Source organism: Gorilla gorilla, chromosome 14 (assembly GCF_029281585.2).
Source record: "Gorilla gorilla gorilla isolate KB3781 chromosome 14, NHGRI_mGorGor1-v2.1_pri, whole genome shotgun sequence".
Classification (NCBI taxonomy): domain Eukaryota; kingdom Metazoa; phylum Chordata; class Mammalia; order Primates; family Hominidae; genus Gorilla; species Gorilla gorilla.
The window spans coordinates 59,451,021-59,476,225 of record NC_073238.2 but is presented as its reverse complement, the minus strand read 5'-3'; the positions used below and the strand labels follow the sequence as shown (position 1 = coordinate 59,476,225).

General features: G+C 36.9%; 2 protein-coding genes across 2 annotated transcripts in view; one reads left to right on the top strand and one right to left on the bottom strand.

Annotated features, from left to right (window-relative positions):
• GTF2F2 (general transcription factor IIF subunit 2) overlaps window positions 1-25,205 on the bottom strand; it is a 166,650-nt gene that overhangs the window by 87,269 nt on the left and 54,176 nt on the right. The window lies entirely within an intron of this gene.
• On the top strand, window positions 221-6,188 carry KCTD4 (potassium channel tetramerization domain containing 4). The gene has a single exon (XM_004054463.4). The coding sequence runs from the start codon at window positions 2,987-2,989 to the stop codon at window positions 3,764-3,766; it is 780 nt and encodes a 259-aa protein (XP_004054511.1). The 5' UTR covers window positions 221-2,986; the 3' UTR covers window positions 3,767-6,188.

Genomic DNA, 25,205 nt, shown 5'->3' with positions numbered 1-25,205 from the left:
GTAATAGGCATACTGGGTGTTTTTTTTTTTTTTTTTTTTTCGGAGACAGGGTCTTACTGTGTTGCCCAGACTGGAGTGCAGTGGCGCTATCCCCACTCACTGCAACCTCCACCTCCCGGACTCAGGCAATTCTCCTGCCTCAGCCTTCCAAGTAGCTGGGACTACAGACATACACCAACACACCCCAGCTAATTTTTTTTTTTTTTTAATTTTTGGTAGACAAAGGGTTTCCCTATACTGGCCAGGCTGGTCTCAAACTCCTGGCCTCAAGTGATCCGCCCGCCTCAGCCTCCCAAAGTGCTGGGATTACAGGCATTAGCCAACATGCCCGGCCTACATTTTTCTTCCTTAAGTCTGCAAGTTGGGCCAAAGAGGACACAAAAGTCCTATGGATTTGTATAAGCCAGGCACTAAGACAAGGCTTCAGTTATACTACTGTTGCCAGGCCATGGGTGGCAAAGAAATCACACATGTCAACTTTGCAGAAGAACACCAGAGTGAAGTCTAGAGTGAGAAAAAACAATCAAGGAGAAGAGGCACAAGATGGAATGGTTCAGAGTCTGTTCAGGCAAGCCTGCAGAAACGAGCACTCATCAGTGGTTTTGAAAACCTGGCAGCAGAAACCAGAAGTGAGTGAGCTAGGAAGCGTAAGGTGGCCCTGGAGTGATGACTGAAGGTCAGCAGTCCCACTTCCAGCTGTCCTGACTCACTCCTGCCTTCTCACCACCTCATGGAAGCCTATCCTCCAACAGCAACAGCATTGGGGCTTCCCATGAAGACATCTATAGACAGGCCAAACAGGGTGTAAGGAAGCAGACCCAGAGTACATAGTATCTATCCACATCACTTTATTTAAACAAGCAAGAACATGCTAGCACAGTCTCCATCACTATACTACAGTTATGTTGTACTAATTCTGGTATCCTATAAAGTTCAAAAAAAGAGGACTATACCTATAAATGAAATTGTTACGCCTTTTTGATTTTGCTATTATATGATGCTACTCATGTGCAGTGACTATTTGTAATGGTAACACAAGAATTCCATGAATGTACTTCCAAAGTTGTATCCCTTCTCCCTCAAAATCTATTCAGTATTTCTTAAAAAGTTGTATTGACAGAAAAGACTTAATCTAAAAAAGCAAAATCAAGACAAACATGAGATTGTCAGAATATAAGAGTAAGTCTTATTAAGTGCTGCAGGAGTAAAGGAAGTTTTAGTCAAAATGTTGGCTTTGCTGTGAAGTCCTTGATAAAATACTAAAAATTCTCTGGAATGCAATTTTATCTTTGGTGAAATGAGGAAGTTGAATTTCATAGTCTCTAAGCAAAAACACAGCTCTAAAAACATTATGCCTTAGTTTTCTAGTTCGATTTCAATGAACTTTTGATCTCAATAATACATAAATGTTAACTTCAAGATCACTATAAGAATATAATTTTTTATACCTGAAAATCTAATATTGTTTAAAGAAAATAAGAAGTATGCATTTTAGAAGAATCTCTTCCAATATTCCTATGTCAACATAGTTAAATAATTTTAAAATACTTTTAATGCAAGAGAAATATAAACTAAAGTCTAACTTTTAACAGTGTGGCCCAGCGCAGTAGCTCATGCCTGTAATCCCAGCACTCTGGGAGGCTGAGATGGGGAGATCACCTGAATCCAGGAGTTTGAGACCCGTCTGGGCAACATGGCAAAAACTTGTCTCTACAAAAATAAATTAAAAACTAAAACTAAAACAAAAAACAATGTAGTTTCCCAGAATAATTTAGCAGATAGGCCAAATAATAGTGTACTGGGGACAATGTTTACATTTCTTACCACTGAGCCTTTAAATGCTAGAAGTGAAAGCTCAGAACCCTAAATTGCTTTGGAAGGGAAGTTATAGGGGAAAGAGGAAAAAGATGTGAGAAGTGGAGGGTGACATCATTCACACTGTTCTAGCTCCCAAGTTGAAAAACAAGGTTAGGCTTTGGTGATTTATTTTGCCCACTGTGAAACAAACAAACAAACAAACAAGAAACTAACTTACCCATGACACTATTTTGTAGTAGGTATTCTGAATCTAGATCTTTCTCCTATCTTCCTACGGCATATACATGCATGCACATACACAGTCACAGTATTTTCTATAATTGTCCAAGTCTTTGTTCAGCACAAAAGCAGGCTCCGAGTGAAACAAGTTCATGAATTTTCCACAGAAAATCTTAACCAAAAAAAGTAAGTGATTACTGTAAAGCCTATTTGATTTTTTTTTTTTTACTTTTAGGGTAAATAAAATAATAAAAAATAAAAAATAAAAAAATTTCTTAACATCCTTTAACACAGATCTCCAAATCAGAATCATATGCAAATCCAATTAAATTCAAGTGCAGTGTCACAAGTAGCAGGTTAAGTATTCTTATTTGTGTCTCAAAAATGACTACAATACTGTGAAATGTGTGACTTTTTCCGGGAAAGAAAATTGTATACACCTAGAATTTTCACCTTATGTTTCCTACTTAAATTTACTTTAAAAAGATGACACTAAATCAATACACATTATTTTCCAAAAGATGACAATATTATTCAATATTAAGCCTGCCTGATTAAAAAATAACTTAGGCATTTAGAAATAGTTAAACATTCACATTTGGATGAAGAATTAAACATTTGGATCTGCTTAACTGACAAGAGGAAATTCAATTTATTCTGAGTAACTCTTATTACTTCAAAGGATAGACATGAAAATCCTTTCACAACAAATCCCTTCCCTGATACAGTTAAATGCAAATTCTCTTTTCCGTCTTACTCCAGAAAGCTCCTGCATACATAGGCTGATACGCCACCTACTGCAAAACCGAGCTGACAGCGCAGGCGATACTGCCAGCGTTTCCATTCCATCACCAGGCTGGGGCTGAATAAAGGCGTGCTTGTGTGGTAGTGTTTCTTTTTAAAAAATCTGAAAGCCAAGAAGAACAAGCTGAAATAGCATCTTCAAAAAATGGAGCGTAAAATAAACAGAAGAGAAAAAGAAAAGGAGTACGAAGGGAAACACAACAGCCTGGAAGATACTGATCAAGGAAAGAACTGCAAATCCACACTGATGACCCTCAACGTTGGTGGATATTTATACATTACTCAAAAACAAACACTGACCAAGTATCCAGACACTTTCCTTGAAGGTATAGTAAATGGAAAAATCCTCTGCCCGTTTGATGCTGATGGTCATTATTTCATAGACAGGGATGGTCTCCTCTTCAGGCATGTCCTAAACTTCCTACGAAATGGAGAACTTCTATTGCCTGAAGGGTTTCGAGAAAATCAACTTCTTGCACAAGAAGCAGAATTCTTTCAGCTCAAGGGACTGGCAGAGGAAGTGAAATCCAGGTGGGAGAAAGAACAGCTAACACCCAGAGAGACTACTTTCTTGGAAATAACAGACAACCACGATCGTTCACAAGGATTAAGAATCTTCTGTAATGCTCCTGATTTCATATCAAAAATAAAGTCTCGCATTGTTCTGGTGTCCAAAAGCAGGCTGGATGGATTTCCAGAGGAGTTTTCAATATCGTCAAATATCATCCAATTTAAATACTTCATAAAGTCTGAAAATGGCACTCGACTTGTACTAAAGGAAGACAACACCTTTGTCTGTACCTTGGAAACTCTTAAGTTTGAGGCTATCATGATGGCTTTAAAGTGTGGCTTTAGACTGCTGACCAGCCTGGATTGTTCCAAAGGGTCAATTGTTCACAGCGATGCACTTCATTTTATCAAGTAATTACCTGTGTCACGAACAAAGGCAACAAGCATGCAGCCAGCAAGCTTCGGAAAACCACAGCATCAAAGGCATCCCAAATAACATGCCCAGCTAGCTCTGTACTACAGAGCCCTGCTACTAATCAATTACTGTGAGCTAACGGTATGTAAATTCTATCGCTAAAGATGTCCTTCCTCTGGGGTGTTCCTGCTGATCAGACTCTTCCACCTAAAATGAAAACAGTAACCTTCTATACACTGTAAATAAAGACTGAAAGCTTTTGCTATTTATTTGTCCTTAAGCTGTCTTTCAATCAGATTGTCTTGGGTATTTGCACAAAAAACAAAGCATGTACATTATCTATCGTTCATTTAAGTAAATGGTAATAAAATATTTTAAGGGGCTATTAATATTTAAAATCCTTTTCTACTATGGCAAAAATCTACAGAGAAACTGAACTGGCAAAATTAACTACCTGGAGCAAAACAGATGTGCAGATCTAACTAAAACAGAGCTATAGTGAAACAAAATGAGATTGTAAGAAGACATTAAAGCTATTGATTTGATTTTTCCATAGCAGGACCAAAAGCTTATATTCACAGTTCCTGTGTTTCATATTAGACTTATAGCTGAATTGGTATTTTGCTGAAAATTCCTAGAAAACTGCTTCATGACAATAAAAAGTAAATAAAAGCACTGCTACCTTCTTTGATTGTATTAATGATTATAATAAAAAGTTACATGTCACTTTAAAAGCAAACAGTACCACTTGATGATTTTGCACAAAATTATGCATTGATGTCAACCGGCAGGCTACAGGAACCCTGGCTGGTCCTGGAAGTGACAAAAACCAGCAAATTCAATTCTTCGCAGGCTGAGTTCCCACAAAGCATGGGTAACTTAGTCTCAATAGAGTATCTGTTATTAGAATAATAAAGGAGTTCATTTTCAGAATCATCCTAAGTATCTGTTCATTTTTCAAGCTCAAAAATATTAAATGAACATCACTAAACATTATTCTTATGAAAGAACTTTGATTGTTTTCAATACCTTTTTGGATGCTAAATCTCAGACTCAATGAGTTAACATTACTTCATGCCAAACAAAAAATTATTTTTAAAAATTACGTTTTACGTATGGCCGTTTCAATGAAGTAATCTACAAACTTAACTTTAAATGAGTGTATTTTCCCCCTGCAAAGGACAGCTAATCATTTCACTTGTTCTTTAACTTCTAAGAACAAAATATATTTAAATTTGCTCCTTTAAACAATTAAATCTGGTAACTAAATCTTAATTTTAATAATCTCAAGAAGATGTCTGAAAATCTTGACTGAGGTTACATAAATTAGCATATATGCCAAAAATTTGATTACTCATAAAAACTTAGAATAAGTAAAGTTAATATTCATTTCCAGAACTATAACTGACTTCTAGTTATAACATCTAATGTAATGTAAAAGTTGGCTGTATATGCTAAAAGAAACCTTTTAAAATCTGTTCTACAAAAAAATTCCTTCAAAAATCACATTTAAAAACCAAATTCCACATTAGCTACATAATATTTTTATATATACTAAGAAAAACAGATTTCTACTAAAACATTATCTTTTACATACTTTAAAACAGCTTAATCAAGACTGAACAAAACTATAAAAACAGGAAAAGAATTGTAAAATTTATTTGAATAGCCACTATAATTGAACTGTTTATATGCCTCTCCAACTTAGGAGTTGACTTTTCCTTGGCATTTGGACTTTGGTAATGAAAAAAAGGTAGTGATTTACTGTCAGAGCAAGATTTTCTCTTATAAGATTTCATTACGGATAATAAAAATAACCCTGACATATCTTTTTACAGGAGATATAGCTGAACAGATCTCCTTAGAAGCATTACAAGTAAGGTTTTTCATCAAATCCAAAGAGGAGAATTTAACTATCTTAAAGTTATTATTGATAGAAACCATTACAAATATCAGATTCATTTTTATGTAGCATCTTTTAGAACTTGTATCTGGACACATTTAATTCCTCCTCACACTTCTAATAAATCACAATGTTCTAAAACAATTTAGTAATCTAGAAGGAAATCTGACTAGACTGACCACCCTTGTAACTTTTTATAAATGTACCTTTTTAAATTCCAAATTACTTGTACTTGGATTTATATATTCAAATGCCTAAATATTGTGCTCTAAGTATATATAAAATATCTATATTTTAATGTTAGTATTTTCTAAATATATTCAGAAATACTTTCCATTCAAGAAACTGAAGAAATCACACAAAATGTCACTTAAGTCAGAGTGAAGCTTTCAGAGTATTTCTGTTCCCAGTTACTGAAAAATTTATTTCTCAAATTTTTTCTCATAAGTAAATACAGTTCCAAAAAACAAATCACAAAGTGACTATCTTTCTCAAAAGAAAGGTAATAAAAAAGTAGGTTACTATAGTTGCCATGAGCCAAACATATATTCTCTTATATTTGGAATTACCCCATGCAGTGACTCTAGCTAGCACCATCCTTAAAATGTGAGATTATGGCTATATATATATATACATATATATATATATATATATTCATATATATATATATATATATTTTGTATTTTTAGTAGAGACGGGGTTTCATCATGTTAGCCAGGATGGTCTCGATCTCCTGACCTCGTGATCTGCCCACCTCGGCCTCCCAAAGTGCTGTGATTACAGGCGTGAGCCACCGCTCCCGGCCGGCTTTTACTATATTTTTAAAATGTATATATGGTGGTATACAGAACAAATGAAACACGAGACTTTTCAAATAATTCAAGGAAGAAGACTACCATGCCAGACTGAAGATGATGTTACTGAATCAGCTTATTCAGTTTTTTTTTTTTTTTAAAGAAAATTACTTGTATTTCAATTAGCCACACGTGGTGGCATACACTTGTAATCCCAGCTACTTGGGAGGCTGAGGCGAGAGGATCGCTTAAACTGAGAGATGGAAGTTGTGGTGAGCCGAGATCGCACCACTGCACTCCAGCCTAGGTGACAGAGCGAGATTCTGTCTCAAAAAAAAACAAAAACAAAAACAAAAAAACCCCCACAAAACTTATACTTCAAATGTTACTTACTTTTAGGGTGATAAAAAAAGCTAACATTTATTAAGCATTTTACTATATGCCGGATACCATACTAGGAACATACATTCTCTCAATTAAACCTCAAACAATTCTAAGAAAGGTATTAATTATTCTTTCCTTTTTACTGATGAAGAAACAGAGACTTAGGGGGTTAAGTAACCTGCCCAAGATTACATAGTTATAAAGAGGTGGAACCAGGATTTGAAGCCCAGGTATACCAGTACCAGAGCCAACAGAAACCACGTCTGATTTTGCAAGCCACTTATATCCCTAACACCTAGAACGTGGCAGAAAACAGGCATTCACAAGGTAGGTGTTGAATACAGAATACCAAAATATAGGTTTGCCTCACTTGACACAACCTTATAATGCAAGTATTCCTAAAACATTGAGTGAAAAACTGAATTTTAGAAAAGTAATATTTTTAATGTCATGTCATTTAAAAAAACAGGTGAATCATATGTCTGTTGGCTGCATAAATGTCTTCTTTTGAGAAGTGTCTGTTCATATCCTTTGCCCACTTTTTTATGGGGTTGTTTTTTTCTTGTAGATTTGTTTAAGTTCTTTGGAGATTCTAGGTATCAGCCCTTTGTCAGATGGATAGATTGCAAAAATTTTCTCCCATTCTGTAGGTTGCCTGTTCACTCTGATGACAGTTTCTTTTGCTGTGCAGAAGCTCTTTAATTAGATCCCATTTGTCTATTTTGGCTTTTGTTGCCATTGCTTTTGGTGTTTTAGTCATGAAGTCCTTGCCCATGCCTATGTCCTGAATGGTACTGCCTATGGTATTACCATTTGCAATACCATCCTGAATGGTATTGCAAATGCCATTTTTAAAGTATAATTTTAAAGCATAAAATTGAGGAAGTCTACTAATTCTTAATTTGCAACCCATTGATTTTTGACTGCAAATAAAAACCACAATGGCCTTTGCCCATGCCTATGTCCTGAATGGTATTGCAAATCAAAACCACAACAGCCTTTGCCCATGCCTATGTCCTCAATGGTACTGCAAATCAAAGCCACAATGAGATACCATCTCACACCAATTAGAATGGCAATCATTAAAAAGTCAGGAAGCAACAGATGCTGGAGAGGATGTGAAGAAATAGGAATGCTTTTACACTGTTGGTGGGCATGTAAATTAGTTCAACCATTGTGGAAGACAGTGTGGTGATTCCTCAAGGATCTAGAACTAGAAATACCATTTGACCCAGCCATCCCATTACTGGGTACATACCCAAAGGATTATAAATCATGCTGCTATAAAGACACATGCACACGTATGTTTATTGCGGCACTATTCACAATAGCAAAGACTTGGAACTAACCCAAATGTCCATCATAACAGATTGGATAAAGAAAATGTGGCACATATACACGATGGAATATTATGCAGCCAAAAAAAGGGATAAGTTGATGTCCTTTGCAGGGACATGGATGAAGCTGGAAACCATCATTCTCGGCAAAATATCACAAGGACAGAAAACCAAACACCACATGTTCTCACTCATAAGTGGGAGTTGAACAATGAGAACACTTGGACACAGGGAGGGGAACATCACACACTGGGGCCTGTTGTGGGGTGGGGAGCCGGGGAGGGATAGCGTTAGGAGAAGTACCTAATGTAAATGACAAGTTGATGGGTGTAGCAAGCCAACATGGCACATGTATGCCTATGTAACAAACCTGCACATTGTGCACATGTACCCTAGAACTTAAATTAAAAAAAAAAAAAAAAGTGAATCATCCATCTCACAACAGTAAAGAATATCACAAATTTGTCTGCTGGTGAATATAAGATTTTCACATATCAAGTTTGGTGAAAAATAGGTTAACTTTTTATGACTGTATAATCCACAGAACTGACATATTAGGAGAAAAAAGTACAGTGAAACACACATGGGCTCTCGAGTTAGACTTGGGTTCTAATTCCATTAACTTCCACTAACTTGCTTACATGATCATAAGCAAGATCCTTAACTTTTTAAAATTTCAACATCCTCACAGTAAAATAAGGATAATAGTAACTATTTGATAGGGCTTTTGCAATGTTTAAATTAAATTCTGAATTGTACGTAAAGTACTTCACCTTCATGAACTTTTGATACAGCACTAATTATTATCTTGTCCAGTAAAAAGTATTTTCATGGCATAACCATGAACAGGTCTCCCCAAAATGCACATTTACATTAATTAGGCTTTCTACTTACACATGAATAGAATGGTGAACTTTTAACAAGCACATGTTTAATTCTGTGATGAGATACTACAAAACACAAGACTGTACTTTAAATTGCTATAGGCAAGCATGGTTTTCATTCTATTCATTTAAAATAGATATAATAGGTTTCTTGGGACATTTATTTTCTAGCTTCATGTCAAAATCTACAATAACAAAATAATCATAGCAGCTGTTTTGTCAGCAATATAAAATCAGTAGGGGCCAGGCACAGTGGCTCACACCTGTAATCCCAGCACTTTGGGAGGCCAAGGAGGGCGGATCACTTGAGGTCAGGAGTTCAAGACCAGCACGAACAACATGGTGAAACCCTGTCTCTACTAGAAATATAAACATTAGCTGGGCATGGTGGTGCGTGCCTGTAATCTGAGCTACTTGGGAGGCTGCGGCATGAGAATTGCTAGAACCTAGGAGGTGGTTATAGCAAGCTGAGATTGTGCTACTGCACTCCAGCCTGGGCAACAGAGTGAGACTCCCATCTCAAACAAATAAAATCAGTAAGGAGTTACATATGTGATAATGCTATTTTAAAAACATGCCAATCTAATAAATTATGAATATTTTAAACAGCAATGCATGTTAGTCAAGGTTAACATTACAGCATCTGAATCATAATTATCTTTGCTAATAAAACAAAGATGTAATATGGAGGACTATCCAAAACAGCATGCAACTTAGAAATCATTTGTATTTAGCTCTAAAATATACAATGGCTTCTTCTGTAGCCCACTTATTGTCCTAATCATATTTTGCTTAAGATAATATTACAATTAATTTGTTTCTGTCAACAAACACCAAGGGAGTGGCGGTAAAGGAAAATAGGCTGGACAGAGAGAAACATTTAAGATGAATCTAAAATATGGCTTAAAAAATTTATGAAGAGGTGGACTGTATTTCTACTTCTTCTCTTAAAAAAATACATAATGGTTCAATATTTTCTAGCAAACAAAAATCATGAACACATATAAGTTGTTATAAATGACCTATATTTAATAAAGCTTTTCTAACAATGCAGAAATGTACATTAAGCATTGTATAATAAAATACACAAATTCTAGTTTTATTTCAACCACCAGTTATTTTAGAAAAGATACTGAATTGGATATTTAAAAATGAGACAATTAAAACATACCCCTTTTAAATTTTTAAAATATAAATTTAAAAAAATATATACTTTCATGGAGATGGAGTCTCACTTTGTTGCCCAGGCTGGTCTCAAACTCCTGGGCTCAAGCAATCCTCCTGCCTTGGTCTCCCAAAGTGCTGGGATTACAAGCGTGAGTCACCACGCCTTGCCAACATATCCCTTTGTAAATGTTTTTAAAACCTATTCCATATTATAAAATATAACACATTTAACCTAAAACCATGACAGGTTTTTCCAAAACCACAATTCCAGAATGTTCAGTTGCATTTAAAAGCAAGTTTTAATAGTAATTTTATTTTAAAAACTAGTTAATTTTTGAAAATTCCTTTTTAAAAACAGGCTCAACTTTTCAAAAGTAATTTTGATTATTGTCCTTTAGGATGTTTAGCATATATGTTTTGACATTATTAAAGTATAAAATTGAGGAAGTCTACTAATTCTTAATTTGCAACCCACTGATTTTTGCCTCGTTAAAACAGGTATTTATTAACTATTTTTAAGATTCTTAAAAAATGTTGAGTGATACTAATTTTGACTTGATTTATCTTCTATCACTTAATGTTATTTTACAAAGAATTAGACCAATTATCATTTACATTAGGTATCATAGCATTTGATAAATTTTTATTTTTAAAACACTAAAAATAGGCTGGGCGGCCAGGCGGCTGGGTGCAGTGGCTCACACCTGTAATCCCAGCACTTTGGGAGGCTGAGGCGGGTGAATCACGAGGTCAGGAGTTCAAGACCAGCTTGGCCAACATGATGAAACCCCGTCTCTACTAAAAATACAAAAAATTAGCAGGGCATGGTGGTGGACGCCTGAAATCCCAGCTACTTGGGAGGCTGAGGCAGGAGAATCATTTGAACCTAGGAGGTGGAGGTTGCAGTGAGCAGAGATCGAGCTATTACACTCCAGTCTGGGTGACGGGGCCACACTCTGTCTCAAAAAAAAAATTAAAATTAAAAAAAAAAAAATAGGCCAGGTGCCGGGGCTCACGCCTGTAATCCCAGCACTTTGGGAGGCCAAGGTGGGCAGGTCACTTGAGGTCAGGAGCTCAAGACCAGCCAGGCCAACATGGCAAAACCCCATCTCTACTAAAAATATAAAACTTGGCTGGGCATGGTGACGCATGCCTGTAATCCCAGCTACTCGGGAGGCTGAGGCACAAGAATCAGGAGGCGCCCAGGAGGCGGAGGTTGCAGTGAGCCGAGATTGTGCCACTGCACTCCAGCCTGGGCTACAGAATGAGACTCTGCCTCGAGAAAAAAAAAAAAAAAAAAAAAAAAAAACCACGTTAAAAATATGAATGAAGATACCATAATCCTATATCCTAACAAAACTATTTTGATTTTTACATATTTTTTTCTATCTACGCAAAGATATTTTAAGAGAAATCCATCTAGAAAGAAAAAAGAAAGACTGTGCATAGCTGTGTATGGAAATAATTACTAATAAAGGTGAGATAACTGGAGAGAAACACCAAACAGAAGAATCTAAAAGTCATAAATGATTTTTTAGTGCATTTTCTTTCTTAAAAAACAATCTTTAATTGATAAAATTTGTATACATTTATGGTATACAACATGTTCTGGAATATGTATATATTATGGAATGGCTAATCAAACTAATTAACATATATATTACCTTATATACTTAGTTTTGTGGTAAGAACACTTAGAAGTATATAATACATTGTTACTGGGTATATTCACCATGTTGTACAATAGCTAAAGGTCGTGGGTGATGGATTTATAAAACAACAAAACGAAAACTAAAACCAAACACAACCGCAGGCATTTACAACATGTGTAAGTCTACATGTGCTTACAATATGTATAAGTTTACAACATATTATAAGTTGCTGTTACAACACAGCCAAAATCTAACACACTGAGATTTAGAACATAAAATTCAGCTACCTTGAAAAGTGGAAGCAGGCTATATTAAAATACATTTTGGTTCCCAGTTATATTTCCCTCTGCTCTTTCTTTGTGTCTTAAGGAAAATTTGGATTATCTGGATATCAGGCAGATTGTCCTTAATAAGACACAAGAAAAAGGAGCTTCAAATATATTTCTTGCTGTTACAGAATACAACATTGTTAGGTATACTATAAAATTCACTAGGTGACAGGTATGTAGAAAATAATGGGCTAAGCGGGGTGGCGCACCTATAATCCAGGCACTTTCAAAGGCCAAGGATGGAGGATCACTTGAGCCCAGGAGTTCAAGGCCAGCCTAGGAAACATGGCAAAACCCTGTCTCCACAAAAAATACACACACACACACACAAAAACAGTTGGGCGTGGTGGCCCACACCTATAGTTCCAGCTACTCAGGAGGCGGAGGTGGGAAGATCGCTTGAGCACAGGAGATTGGCTGCAGTGAGTCATGACTATACCACTGCACTTCCTGCCTGGGCAACAGAACGAGACCCTGTCAAAAACAAAGAAAATAACAACCTTGTGCTTGTATAAAATATATACAAATTTGGCAGTTAACACTGAGGTGTTTAGTGAAGCAAAAGGCACCCTAAGTAAAATCTTTCCTAACTTTCCGAAGACTTTCCATTTAACTAAAGGATGTAATAAAATAAAAGTTTAGGTAGAATCTTAATTCACTTTATCTTTTTAAAAATGAATATGCATCAAACAGTGGTGTTTTGGCTCAAGGCAGTGGAAAAGAAAAGCAGGTGAGGATTTCACAATTAAAGGGAAAAAAGGCTAGCTACAGTGGCTCACATGGTAATCCCAGCACTTGGGGAGGTCGAAGTGGGAAGATTGCTTGAGCCCAAGAGCTCGAGGCTGCAGTGAGGTAGGATCATGCCACTGCACTCCAGCCTGGGTGACAGAGCAAGACCCTGTCTCAAAAAAAAAGGGGGGGGGGGGGGAAATACAGTTAAAAAAGACTTCACCAATCAACGCCACCCATGTTAAAAATTACTAATGAAGTAAAAGGCTAAAACATCTACAGAAACTAACAGTTCCCCAATAAGGGAATAGCCACACCCTATCTACCTCTTTCCTGCGAAGAAATCATCTATGGTTGTTTCCATACAGAAACAAGTTTCAGGTATTACAGTATTATAAGAAATCACTCTTCTGGGAAAGTATGTGAATGAGCCAAAAGAATAAGAGGCCAGGTGCAGTGGCTCACTTCGGGAGGTTGAGGCAGGCAGATCACTTGTTGGGAGTTCAAGACCAGCCTGGCTAACATGGTGAAACCCTGTCTCTTCTAAAAAAAAATACAATAATTAGCCAGGGTTGGTAGTGCACACTTGTAATCCCAGTTACTCAGGAGGCTGAGGCAGGACAACTGCTTGAGCCCGGGAGGAAGAGGTTGCAGTGAGCCAAGATGGTGCCACTATACCCTAGCCTGGGTGACCAAGAAAGACTCTGTCTCAAAAAATAAAAAAAAAGAAAAAAGAAGTGGTAAATGCAGATAATCTGATCCTTTAACACAGGAGATCATAAAAATGTCTGGCATTTGATGAGGTATTACTTTGCATCAGGCACGGTACTAAGTATTGACATGCACTGTCTGCTTTAAAGCGCGCAACACATAATGATCTCATGAGGTGATGGGGTAGATATTGCTACTTACTTCTCCTGTATCCATTCCCTTCTTTGTCAGAAATGGAACCCTAATTAAGGGTAGCAACTACACCCAAATTAAACCTGCATTTCTCAGTGTTCTATGGCTGCAAAGTGTGGCCAAGTTATCAAGTTCTGACTAGTGGAATGTAAGCAAAGTGACTTCTGGATATGCTCCTGCAAAGAATTAAGAAGTCCCTTTACCTTCCCCGTCTTGCTTCCTTTTTGATGCCTGAGAGGTAGATATGACAGTAGTAACTCCAGCAGTCATTCTGGATCCCCCTGAGGATGGAAGCCACAGTTAAACAATGGCAAAGGCCTGCTGATGACCTTGGAAATGCCATAGCAGACAAGGACTTCTTACCTAGGAACTTCCCTTACAAGGGAAAACAATGTGCTTAAGTCACTGATATTTTGCTAGCGGAGTTAATTCTAACAGATAGAGGTAGGTAGTATTAACACTATTATTTTATAGATGAAGAAACAGGGATCCCCAGAGTTAAGCAACTTGCCTGCAGTCACACAGCAACCAAGCAACCCTCAAAGTGCCAAGCTCTAACCACTATGTGATAATGCCTTCGGACCAGATCCTGGAACTCAGTAACAGACTTACTTGACAAAGGACATGAACCTTGAAAATGCACAAAATAATACTGAAGGAAGGGGGTGCCTCCACTCATTCATTAGTCTAGGCCAAGACCTAGTTAAAATAATGGAAGAAGCCACAGTTAACCAAAAGGGAACCCAGCCTGCCTGACGAGTGTGCTGCAAGAAAAAACTAGTACAGAGAATCCATTTCTGAGACTTGTGCGGCCTCAACCACAGAAAGAAAAAGGGGGACTGGCACGTGAGGGATAACCAGGAAAGAAGCCTCTGTGAGCTAGGCCTATTTTCCTCATTCATGTACAGAATTATTAACAAATTAAACCTGAAGAATAGCTACCAATAGGGAACAACCAGCAAAATGATTTCTAAAAATGAACTAAAAATTCTTCCACGGGACCATCTAAGAAAAAAGTAGACTACCTTTAAGCAAATGGGAGGAGGGAGACTATTTTTACATCAAGTAAGCAAAGCAACAACTTCACAGATTTTTGAGATATAGTAAACTCTGGTACTGCCCTGCTCTGGAGATGGAGGAAGAATATAAACATAGAGAGAGAAAGGCATAATTCTGTTTCCCCACAGTACCAAGCAATTTTAAAAAACACTTAAGATCACAAAGCATCTTGAACGCTATTTTAGAGTCATCTGGGAAGGAGTGAAGTAAGAACATTGGGAAAGTGGCCGGGTGCAGTGATTCATACCTGTAATCCCAGCACTTTGGGAGGCCGAGGCAGGTGGATCACCTGAGGTAACAAAAGTTAGCTGGGCGTAGCAGTGGGCGTCTGTAATCCCAGCTACTCAGGAGGTTGGGGCAGGAGAACTGCTTGAGCCCGGGAGGCAGAGGCTGCAGTAAGCTGAGATTGCACCACTGTACTCCAGCCTGGGCAACAGAGCGAGACTGTCTCAACAAACAAACAAACAAACAAACAACACTACGAAAGTGAAATGTAGTCTAAAAAACTAAACTGGTGGAAGCTGGAAGAGAGACATGGTCAAATTCTTAGAAATGGCAGGGTATGAAGAAGAAGGGGCTACATAAGGAGCTACCTCCAGAGAGGAGGAGGAGTCTAAAGCTTCAGCCAGCAGGGTGGCCATTTGTTACCTAAGGAGCTAGCATTATTCTCTCTAGTTTTCTAAATTAATAAGCTTGTGGTAGACTATTCAAACAATTAGGCATTTTCCCCAATACCATATCAATAGAAGCATCAAGAAAAGCTACCGCTAGCTTTTTGTACACTTAAGCTAACATAATGTGCTCAAGCTCACAAAGTTTTTTAAAAATTAAAAAACAGATGAAAAGTAACCCAAAAGACAATGCTTTTGGATGAGACATTTTCTCAACCTAAACTTTCCCTCTGGCTTTCAAAAGTGACCCAAAGACAATACTAAGTAAGTTTTTTTGGCTTATATAGCCGAAATATGAAGATCACTTAAAAGCAATACTGACTCATCCACAGGTTAATAGATTTATTTTATATTTACTTCTAAATACATACTAATTGTTTTTGTATTATACAGCTTTATAAGATAAAATGTAAAGTTGCTGTTGTTTAAAACCTAAAAATTGTCTTTAAGAACATCAGAGAGAAATGTTCATATACAAGTAATTGACATGCTTAAAATGTTCTTGGTTATTCATTTAAGGATTCCTTAAAGGATCTCTATTGACTAAGCTTTTTTACTCTGACTTATTATTTTACAGCAAAAGCAATGACTCCTTAAATCTACTGTAAAAAATAAAATATATTTCAAGGTGCTACTAGTTGAAAAGTATGACCCTTTCCTTTTTTAAGGTAGCCAGCAAGAAGAAGAGAGGGAGGTATATGAAGGGAATTGATGCCATGATATCTGGATATCACCTTTGGTTTTTCTGGGTTTTTTTTTTTTTTTTTTTTTTTTTGTCTTTTGAGACAGGGTCTCACTCTGTTGCCCAGACTGGAGTGCAGTGGTGTGATCTTGGCTCACTGCAATCTCCATCTCCTGGGTTCAGGCAATTTTCCTGCCTCAGCCTCCTGAATAGCTGGAACTACACTACCGGCATGTACCACTATGCCTGGCTAATTTTTGTATTTTTTGGTAGAGACGGGGTTTCACTGTGCTGGCAGGCTGGTCTCAAACTCCTGGGCTCAAGTGATCCTCCTGCTTTGGTCTCCCAAAGTGCTGGGATTATAGGCGTGACCCACCACGCCCGGATCACTTTTGTTTTTTGATGACTACATATGACAAAGACCACATCAGAGACTAGCAATTTACCAATACAAAAATATACTTCTTTTAAAGAAAAATCCATGCTTTCTTCAAGTCACTACACCCTTCTAAAGAAAACATTAGGACACAATAAAAAATTAATTAAATAAATTTTTATTGGATAAAAATTTATTAAAGCAACAAAGTAAGGTAACTTAGATGACTGACATGAAGTATAATAAACATGTAGAAATAAAAGTACAATTCATTTGGCTACAAACACACAAAACTTGAAAAAACAAAACGAGCAATCTTTTCCTTACACAAGCAGTATGGACCAAATTAGATCAGAGTTTATAATTACCACAAAAATACTCATTTAAACATTTGCTGACCAGCCAAAACTCTGCTTTGAGGAAGATATATTACACATACATATACACACACATACTGAAAAAAATGAGAAAATTATAACTGTCTAACTAAAGACACAAAATACACATGAGTCTATAGTATAGACTAAAATTCTACAATGGACCTGAAAAGAAACTACGTATATTTTGTAAAGCTCACCTATGAGTGTTTTTTAAGAAAAGAGATGTAACTGTGAAATCTAGACAATATAGAATAAAAATAAATAATTCAAGAATAAGATGACATGATCAAAAGCCTAGAAGAAAGTACAAACTTATTTATAATTTATACTAAGGTTAAACAGCAGGGAAATTAGTTGTGGAATGTTAGTCTTTACAGCCTTGATGAAGTGATAACACAACTAAGTAAAAATGAGAAGTTATTTTGAGGATTATAATTTTCAAAATTTTCGTAACAGAGAATCGATAGATTGTCAAAAAGTGAAAAACATGGAGTTTTTTAAAAAGATAATATAATGACTCCGATTCTTTAATTCTTCACCCACATCTACACCCCCACCTCCCAACTTAAAAGAAACTCTTGGGAACTTGTATTTCTTGTGAAAAAGAGGCATTTATTTGATGTTAAGAAATTCCTTCGGTTCTTTTTCATCTGTTATTTCGAGTAAATTAACTATGCTGGTCTATATTCTCTATAATGGTGGGCTAACTTAATTTAGATAAAATCTCCCTCTGAAAACAATTAAAAAGCTTAATAAAATCTTAAAGTATCAAAGAGACCATAAGATAATAAGAAATTACAAGCCCCAAATACGGGGAAAATGAGATTCCCTGTGGTCATAAGTCAATGCAAGGAAAATGAGACTCTTTGTTTAGACAGCCTCCCAAGGCATGAGGGACATAAATCAAAGTCCAGTGCCTATACAAGGTAGAAAGTCTAACAGGAGTTCATTTCCACAAAAAATTAAAATCCCAAAGGACTATATACCTTCAGGGCAGTGATAAGAAGGAAATTTTAAAAGCTCCTGATAAACTAACTAGGTTGACCCAGAGTCCTAGTTTGCCACAGACAGTCTAGTTACACCCCAAGTATTGGCATGCTTAAAAATAGTGCTCCTTTTTACTCTCAAAAAGATTCCACCTTGTAACCAGGTAAGCTACATGGTCACTGTAATGATCACCTAATTTCAATCCCTGGATACCCCATCAAAGAAATCTCAAGCCTTGAGCATGGTTTAATGTGATAATGGTAGACTATCTCTGAAGATGACTGAAAACAATCCCTTTCTTCCCTTGTACTTGCACACCGCTAGTTTCATCAAGAGGTGGGGTCTATTTTATTTTCCCTCGCTTTGAATCTGAGCGGGTCCTGTGACTTGCTGTGACCAACAGATGCAGCTGAAGTGATGCTGCACCAGTTCCAAGCCCAGTCCTTAAGAGACTTAGCAGCTTTTGCTTTTGCTTTCTTGGAAAACAGCCACCATGTAAAGAAGCATGGGCTAGACCTACTAAATGACGAGAGCACTAAAGAGAAACCACAAAGGACAGAGCAAAGGTACCCCAACCCACATGCACCAACTCTCAGGCAATAAGTGAAGCAGTCCTGGACACTGCACCCTAGCCAACCCCCCAGCTGAATGCAGATGCATGAGTAACTCCAGTCAACATCATGTGAACAGTAGAGCCCCCAGCTTAATCCAGCCAACTCACAGATTCATGGAAATACGACATCATTGTTGTTTTAAGCCCCCAGTTTGGTGGTGATCTGTTATAAATTACTGAAACAGTGGATCAAAACTGGTAGTGGTCTGTAGTGCTTGGGTGAGAGTAGGTACATAACTTTCATTTAAAGTCACATGTTTGGTAAATGGAATTCGAGGAGAAAAAGAAAAAAAGTTAAAGAAAGTCATGTTATTCCTATAAATAAATATAATGCCAAACACGAAGCTTTGAAACTAGATTCCTTGACTAAGTACCAGTAAAAGCATCAACATAAAGGGACTCTAAAAGACTTCAGAGATTGGAATTCTCAGATACACACTATAAAACAACTGGACTGTGATTAAAAAAAAAAAAAGACAAACTCAGAAATACCTACAGGGAAAATTGTCACAGATTCAAAAAAGAACCACATAAGACATCTAGAAATAAAAAATAATAAGAAGAAGAAGCATAATTTAAACCTCACTGGACAAGTTTAATATCAGACTAGACACAAGTGAAGAAACCATTAGTGAGTTGGTATATAGGAAAAATAAATTTTCCAGAGTGTAGCACAAGCAGAAAAGGGGCAGAAAAATCATTACAGAGACACAGAAGATATAAAGAAACTGTTGGCCATATGTTTAAAATATTCGTTTCATCAGAATCTCAGGAGGAGAGAAAAAAAATAGAAGTAACATTTAAAGGGCAGGTGTCAGAAAGTTTTCTACAAATGAAGGAAGACAGCAATCAACAGACACAAGAAGCTCAATGAATCCCAGGCTGCTTAAATAAAGAGAAACCCACATGTAGACATATCACATTAAAATCAAAGATAATCAAAAAAATTTGTATATACTCACAGGAAATAAAAAGACATTACCCTTAAAGCATCAGCAATAAAACTAACAGAATTCTCCACAGAAAAAACAAGACTGTGGACTCTTTCAGCAATAAAACTAACAGCAGAATACTCCACAGAAAAGCAAGACTGTGGACTTTCTCCTTCTTCACAATTTTACAAATGAAAGATTCATTTTTACCGTAGATCTTAGCAACCTCAACATATATTTTCCTTTCCTTATTAAGTTAGGAACTCTTACTTTTTCATTTAGAGGAGGCATTTTAAGGTTTCTCTTTGGCATATCTGAATTGCCAGCATCACTACTCTCATACTTTGGGGCCATTATTAAGTAAAATAAGGGTCATTTGAACACATACACAGTGATATTAAGACAGTCTGTCTGATAACCAAGACAGTTACTAAGTGACTCATGGACAGGTAGCATATACAGCATGGGTATGCTGGACAAAGGGAGGATTCACATCCCAGGCAGAATGAACTCAGATGGCCCGAGAGTTCATCATTCTACCCAGAACAATGTACAGTTTAAAACTTTTGTATTATTTCTGGAATTTTCCATTTAATATTTTTTGGACCTCAGTGGACCACGGGTAACTGAAACTGCAGATGGGAGGTGGTAAGGGGACGCAACTGTATAACTTTGCTACCAAAATAAGGCTAGATGATATTGACCACTGGAGAAGAGAGTGAGCCTAAAAGCAGACCTGTACTTCAGTAAATGGTTGATTTATGGCAAAGCTGGTATTGTAGAACAGTGAGAAAAAGATGGTCTTTATTAAAAAAAAAAATACATCATTCTCATTCATATGGAAGAAAAATACAATTTGACCCCTATCTCACACCTACAGAAAAAACAATTCCAGGCTGGGCACAGTGGCTCACGCCTGTAATCCTAGCAACTTGAAAGGCTGAGGTGGGTGGATCACTTGAGGCTAGGAGTTCAAAACCAGCATGACCAACATGGTGAAACCCCATCTCTACTAAAAATACAAAAAAAAAAAATTAGCTAGGCATGGTGGCGGGCACCTATAATCCCGGCTACTCGGGAGGCTGAGGCAGGAGAATCACTTGAACCTGGGAGACAGAGGTTGCAGTGAGCCAAGACTGCGCCACACTGCGCACCAGCCTGGGTGGAGCGAGACCGTCCCCCTCAAAAAAAAAGAAGAAAAGAAAAAGAAAAAACAATTCCAGTTAAACCACAGATGCAAATGTGAAGAAAGACAATACAAAAAAGCTTATGGAAGATGACAGAGGAAAATAACTTCATGTCTCAATTTCTTAAAGAGACACAAAAGCACAAGCCACAAAGACAAGACTGACAAACTGGACTATTAAAGATAACTTCTGTTCATCAAAAAATACCTTTAAGAGAGTAAAAAGGCAAGCCACTGAATAAAAGTTATTTTAAAACCACATAACTAAGGGCTATACCCAGAATATATAAAGAACTACAACTCAAAAAGAAAAAGACAACTCATAAAAAATGGACAAGAAATCTAAACGAGCATCTCTCAAAATAAATCCAAATGTAAAATAAACACAAGGGTAACTTCATTTAAAAAAGAGACGGATGTCAAATCAAACCACAGTGAGAAATCACTACAAATTCACCATAACAGTTAAGATTTTTTTATAAATATCATTAGAGAGGAGTTAAAACAAAAAGAACTTACATACACTACTGATGGGAAGATAAACTAAGATGGCTTCTTTGGAAAACAGCTGGGCCTTATCAACCAGAATTGAAGATATTATGTATCCTGTGACCAAAGTCCACACTTAGAAACTACAGCAGTATTGTTAATAAGCTAAAAATTATAAACAACATAAATATTCACTAACAGTAAAAATGAGTAAACTGCAGTAAACAAATACTCTGGAATGCAACAAAGAAATGGAATGAACTACTGCTATATACAACGTGGATCAGTCTTAGAAAACAGTACTCCACGACAACTGTAATAAAATCTATACTAACAGGAATAATTCAGGCAAAAATAAAATGTTACCAGATAGAATTTGGCAAATGGGCCAGGTGCGGTGGCTCATGCCTGTAATCCAACACTTTGGGAGGCCGAGGCGGGCGGATTACCTGATGTCGGGAGTTCGAGACCAGCCCGACCAACACAGAGAAACCCCATCTCTACTAAAAACACACACAATTAGCCAGGTGTGGCGGCGCATGCCTGTAATCCCAGCTACTCGGGAGGCTGAGGCAGGAGAATCACCTGAACCCGGGAAGCGGAGGTTGCGGTGAGCCGAGATAGTGCCATTGCACTTCAGCCTGGGCAAAAAGAGCGAACCTTCATCTCAAAAAAAAAAAAAAAAAAAAGAATCAGGCAAATCCAAGAAGGAAGGAAGATAACTGAAGAGTACACACATATTTGGATACAGATACTGATGCTGTTTAAGATAATAACAAAAATGTTTTACAGGACATAAAACATATATAAAAAAGAACACTAAAAAACAGAACAACCATATGATCCAGCAATTCCACTACTGGGTGTATATCCAAGAGAAAGGAAATCAGTATGTTGAAGAGATGTCTGCACTCCTATGTTTATTGCAGCACTATTCACAATAGCCAAGATATGGAATCAACTTACACGTCCAACAGATGAATGAATAAAGAAAATGTGGTATATATACACAATGGAATACTATTCAGCCACAAAAACCAATGAAATCCTGTCAAACAAGGCAACATGTATGAGCCTAGAGGATAATTATGTTAGTGAAATAAGCCAGGCATAGAAAGACAAATATCGTATGTTCTCACTCATACATGAAAGCTAAAACGGTTGATTTCACAGAAGGAGATAGAATAGTGATTACTAGAGGCTGGAAAGTGTGAGGCATGGTAAGGAGGGATTGGCTAACAGATGCAAAATTACAGCTATACAGGAGAAATAAGTTCTACTGTTCTATTGCACTGCAGGGTGACTATAGTTAACAATAATTTAGTGCGTATTTTCAAAGAGCTGTAAGATTTTTAATATTCCCAACACAGAGAAATGATAAATGTTTGAGGTGACAGATATGCTAATTACTCTGATTTGCTCATTATACATTGTACATATGTACCAAAATCATACTGTACCATAAATGTATACAATTATTGAGTGTTAAAGAAAAATCTCCCAGTGAGAAACCTGTTTGGATAAGGCCCTAGACCTCAATGAAGGCGTTAACCTGTGGATCTTTCTCCCTCTCCTTCCCTCTGAAGTCCTCCCTGACCTCTGTGTATGGCTTCCAGGTATGTCATGTATCCAGGACCTGTAAGTAATAAAACTATTATTTCTTAAAAAAAAAAAAAAAAGAAAAAAGAAAACGGTGCTCCATGAAAAACTCATACCAAAAAAATGGTGCATATTCATTCTATTCATACAACACTAAAAAACAGGCAAAGTAAAATATATTACAGAGGAATAAAGGCTTAAATGCTAAAATTATAAAAGAAAAAGTTACTATCATTAATGTCAATGATGGTTTTCTCTGTGGATGAAGAAGTGAGCTGTGATCAAGGAGGGATACCTGGCAGCTTTTGAGGGGCTGAACATGTTCTATTTCAGCTGTTTCATGTTAATACATCTTTTCTGTATGTGGCAGTGGTCACATTTTCAAGTTTTAAAAAAATTATCTATACTTTTACTTTTAAAAATAGCTTCTCTGGAAAAGTTTTGTGGTTACGTATTAAATTTAACTTGCAATTACCATATTACCCAGCAAATGCACGCTTGGGCATTAATCCCAAAGAAATGAAAACCTGCACTCACACAAAGATCTATACACAAATGTTCACAACAGCTTTATTTGTAGTAGCCAAAATCTGGGAACAACCCAGACATTCTTCAATGAGAGACTAGATAGACGTACTGTGGTACAACCATACCATGGAATACTCAGCAATAGAAAGGAATCAACTAGTGATTCACATAAAACCTTGGATGAATCTCTAGAGAATTTATGCTGAGTGAAAAAAGCATTTATATAGTACTTGTTTACATAACAGTTATATGACACTTTTAAAAAGTGACAAAGTTGGCCGGGCGCGGTGACTCACGAGGTCAGGAGATCGAGACCATCCTGGCTAACACCGTGAAACCCCATCTCTACTAAAAATACAAAAAATTAGCTGGGCGTGGTAGCGGGCGCCTGTAGTCCCAGCTACTCGGGGGGCTGAGGCAGGAGAATGGTGTGAACCTGGGAGGCAGAGCTTGCAGTGAGCCAAGATCACGCCACTGCATTCCAGCCTGGGTGACAGAGCAAGACTCCATCTCAAAAAAAAAAAAAAAAAATGACAAAGTTATAAAAACGCAGAACAGATCAGTCATTTCTGGGGGTTAAGACAGGGTTGGGGAAAGAGGTGGGAAGTGGGGGGTGGTTAGGAGGAAGGTGGCATGGTTACAAAGGGTAACCTGAGGGATTCTTGTGGTGATGGAACTGTTCTGCATCTTGAGTGTGGTGATGGGTATATGAAACCACACGTGACAAAACTGCATGAAACTAAACAATACACACACACACACACACACACACACACACACACACACACACAAAGTAAGTACAAGTAAAACTAGGGAAATCTGAACGGGACCAGTGGACTATATCAATGTCAATATCAATGTCAGTGGTTTGTATAATACCATGAATTGCAATATTACCACTGAGGAAAACTGAGTAAAGGGTACATCCAATCTCTCGGTATTATTTTTTACAACTACATGTGAATGTACAATTACCTCAAAATAAAAAACTTAATTAGAAAAATAGAACACATTTTTTCTCTCTGTACACTTTTTTCTGTATCTATGTGTCTCTATATTGCATATTTTGTAATGCTGTCCACCAAATAATACTGTTAAGATGGCAATACTCTTCAAATTATGTAAAATTCAATATGATCCCTACCAAAATCCCAGCTGGACTTTTTACTTTTTGCAAAAATTAAGGAACTGATCTTAAAATTCATATGCAAACTTGAGGGACTAGGTCAACAATCAACAATCATGAAAAAAAAAGAAAGGTGGAGGGTTGGAGGGTTCACGCTTCCCAATTTCAAAACTTACTACAAAGCTACAGTCATCAAGACTGTGTGGTACTGGCATGAGGACAGATACATTGAGCAATGGAATAGAACTGAGAGTCCATAAACAACTCCTGATCAACTAATTTTCAACAAAGGTGCCAAGAGAATTCAATGGGGAAAAAATAGCCTTTTCAACAAACAGTGCCGGAAAAACTGGATAGCTGCATGGAAAAGAATTAAAGTTGGCTTCCTATTTCATACCATATACAAAATTAACTCAAAATGGATCAGAACCTAAATCAAAGAGCTAAGATGATAAAAATAAAAAAGAGACATTAGATTATATCAAAATTAAAAGTTCTGTACTCCAACGAATACCATCAGAAAAGTAAAAAAGACAACCTACAGAGTGGGAGAAAATATTTGCAAATCATATCTCTGAATAAGGGATTTGTGTATATATATATTGAACTCTTACAACTCAATAATAAAAAGATAAACAACCTAGTTTAACAATAGGCAAAGGGTCTGGAATAGGTATTTGTCCAAATGAGATATACAAATGGCTAACAAGCACATGAAAAGATATTCAA

Coding starts and splice junctions, on each gene's coding strand:
- KCTD4 (XM_004054463.4), top strand. CDS start 2,987: ATGGAGCGTAAAATAAACAGAAGAGAAAAAGAAAAGGAGTACGAAGGG.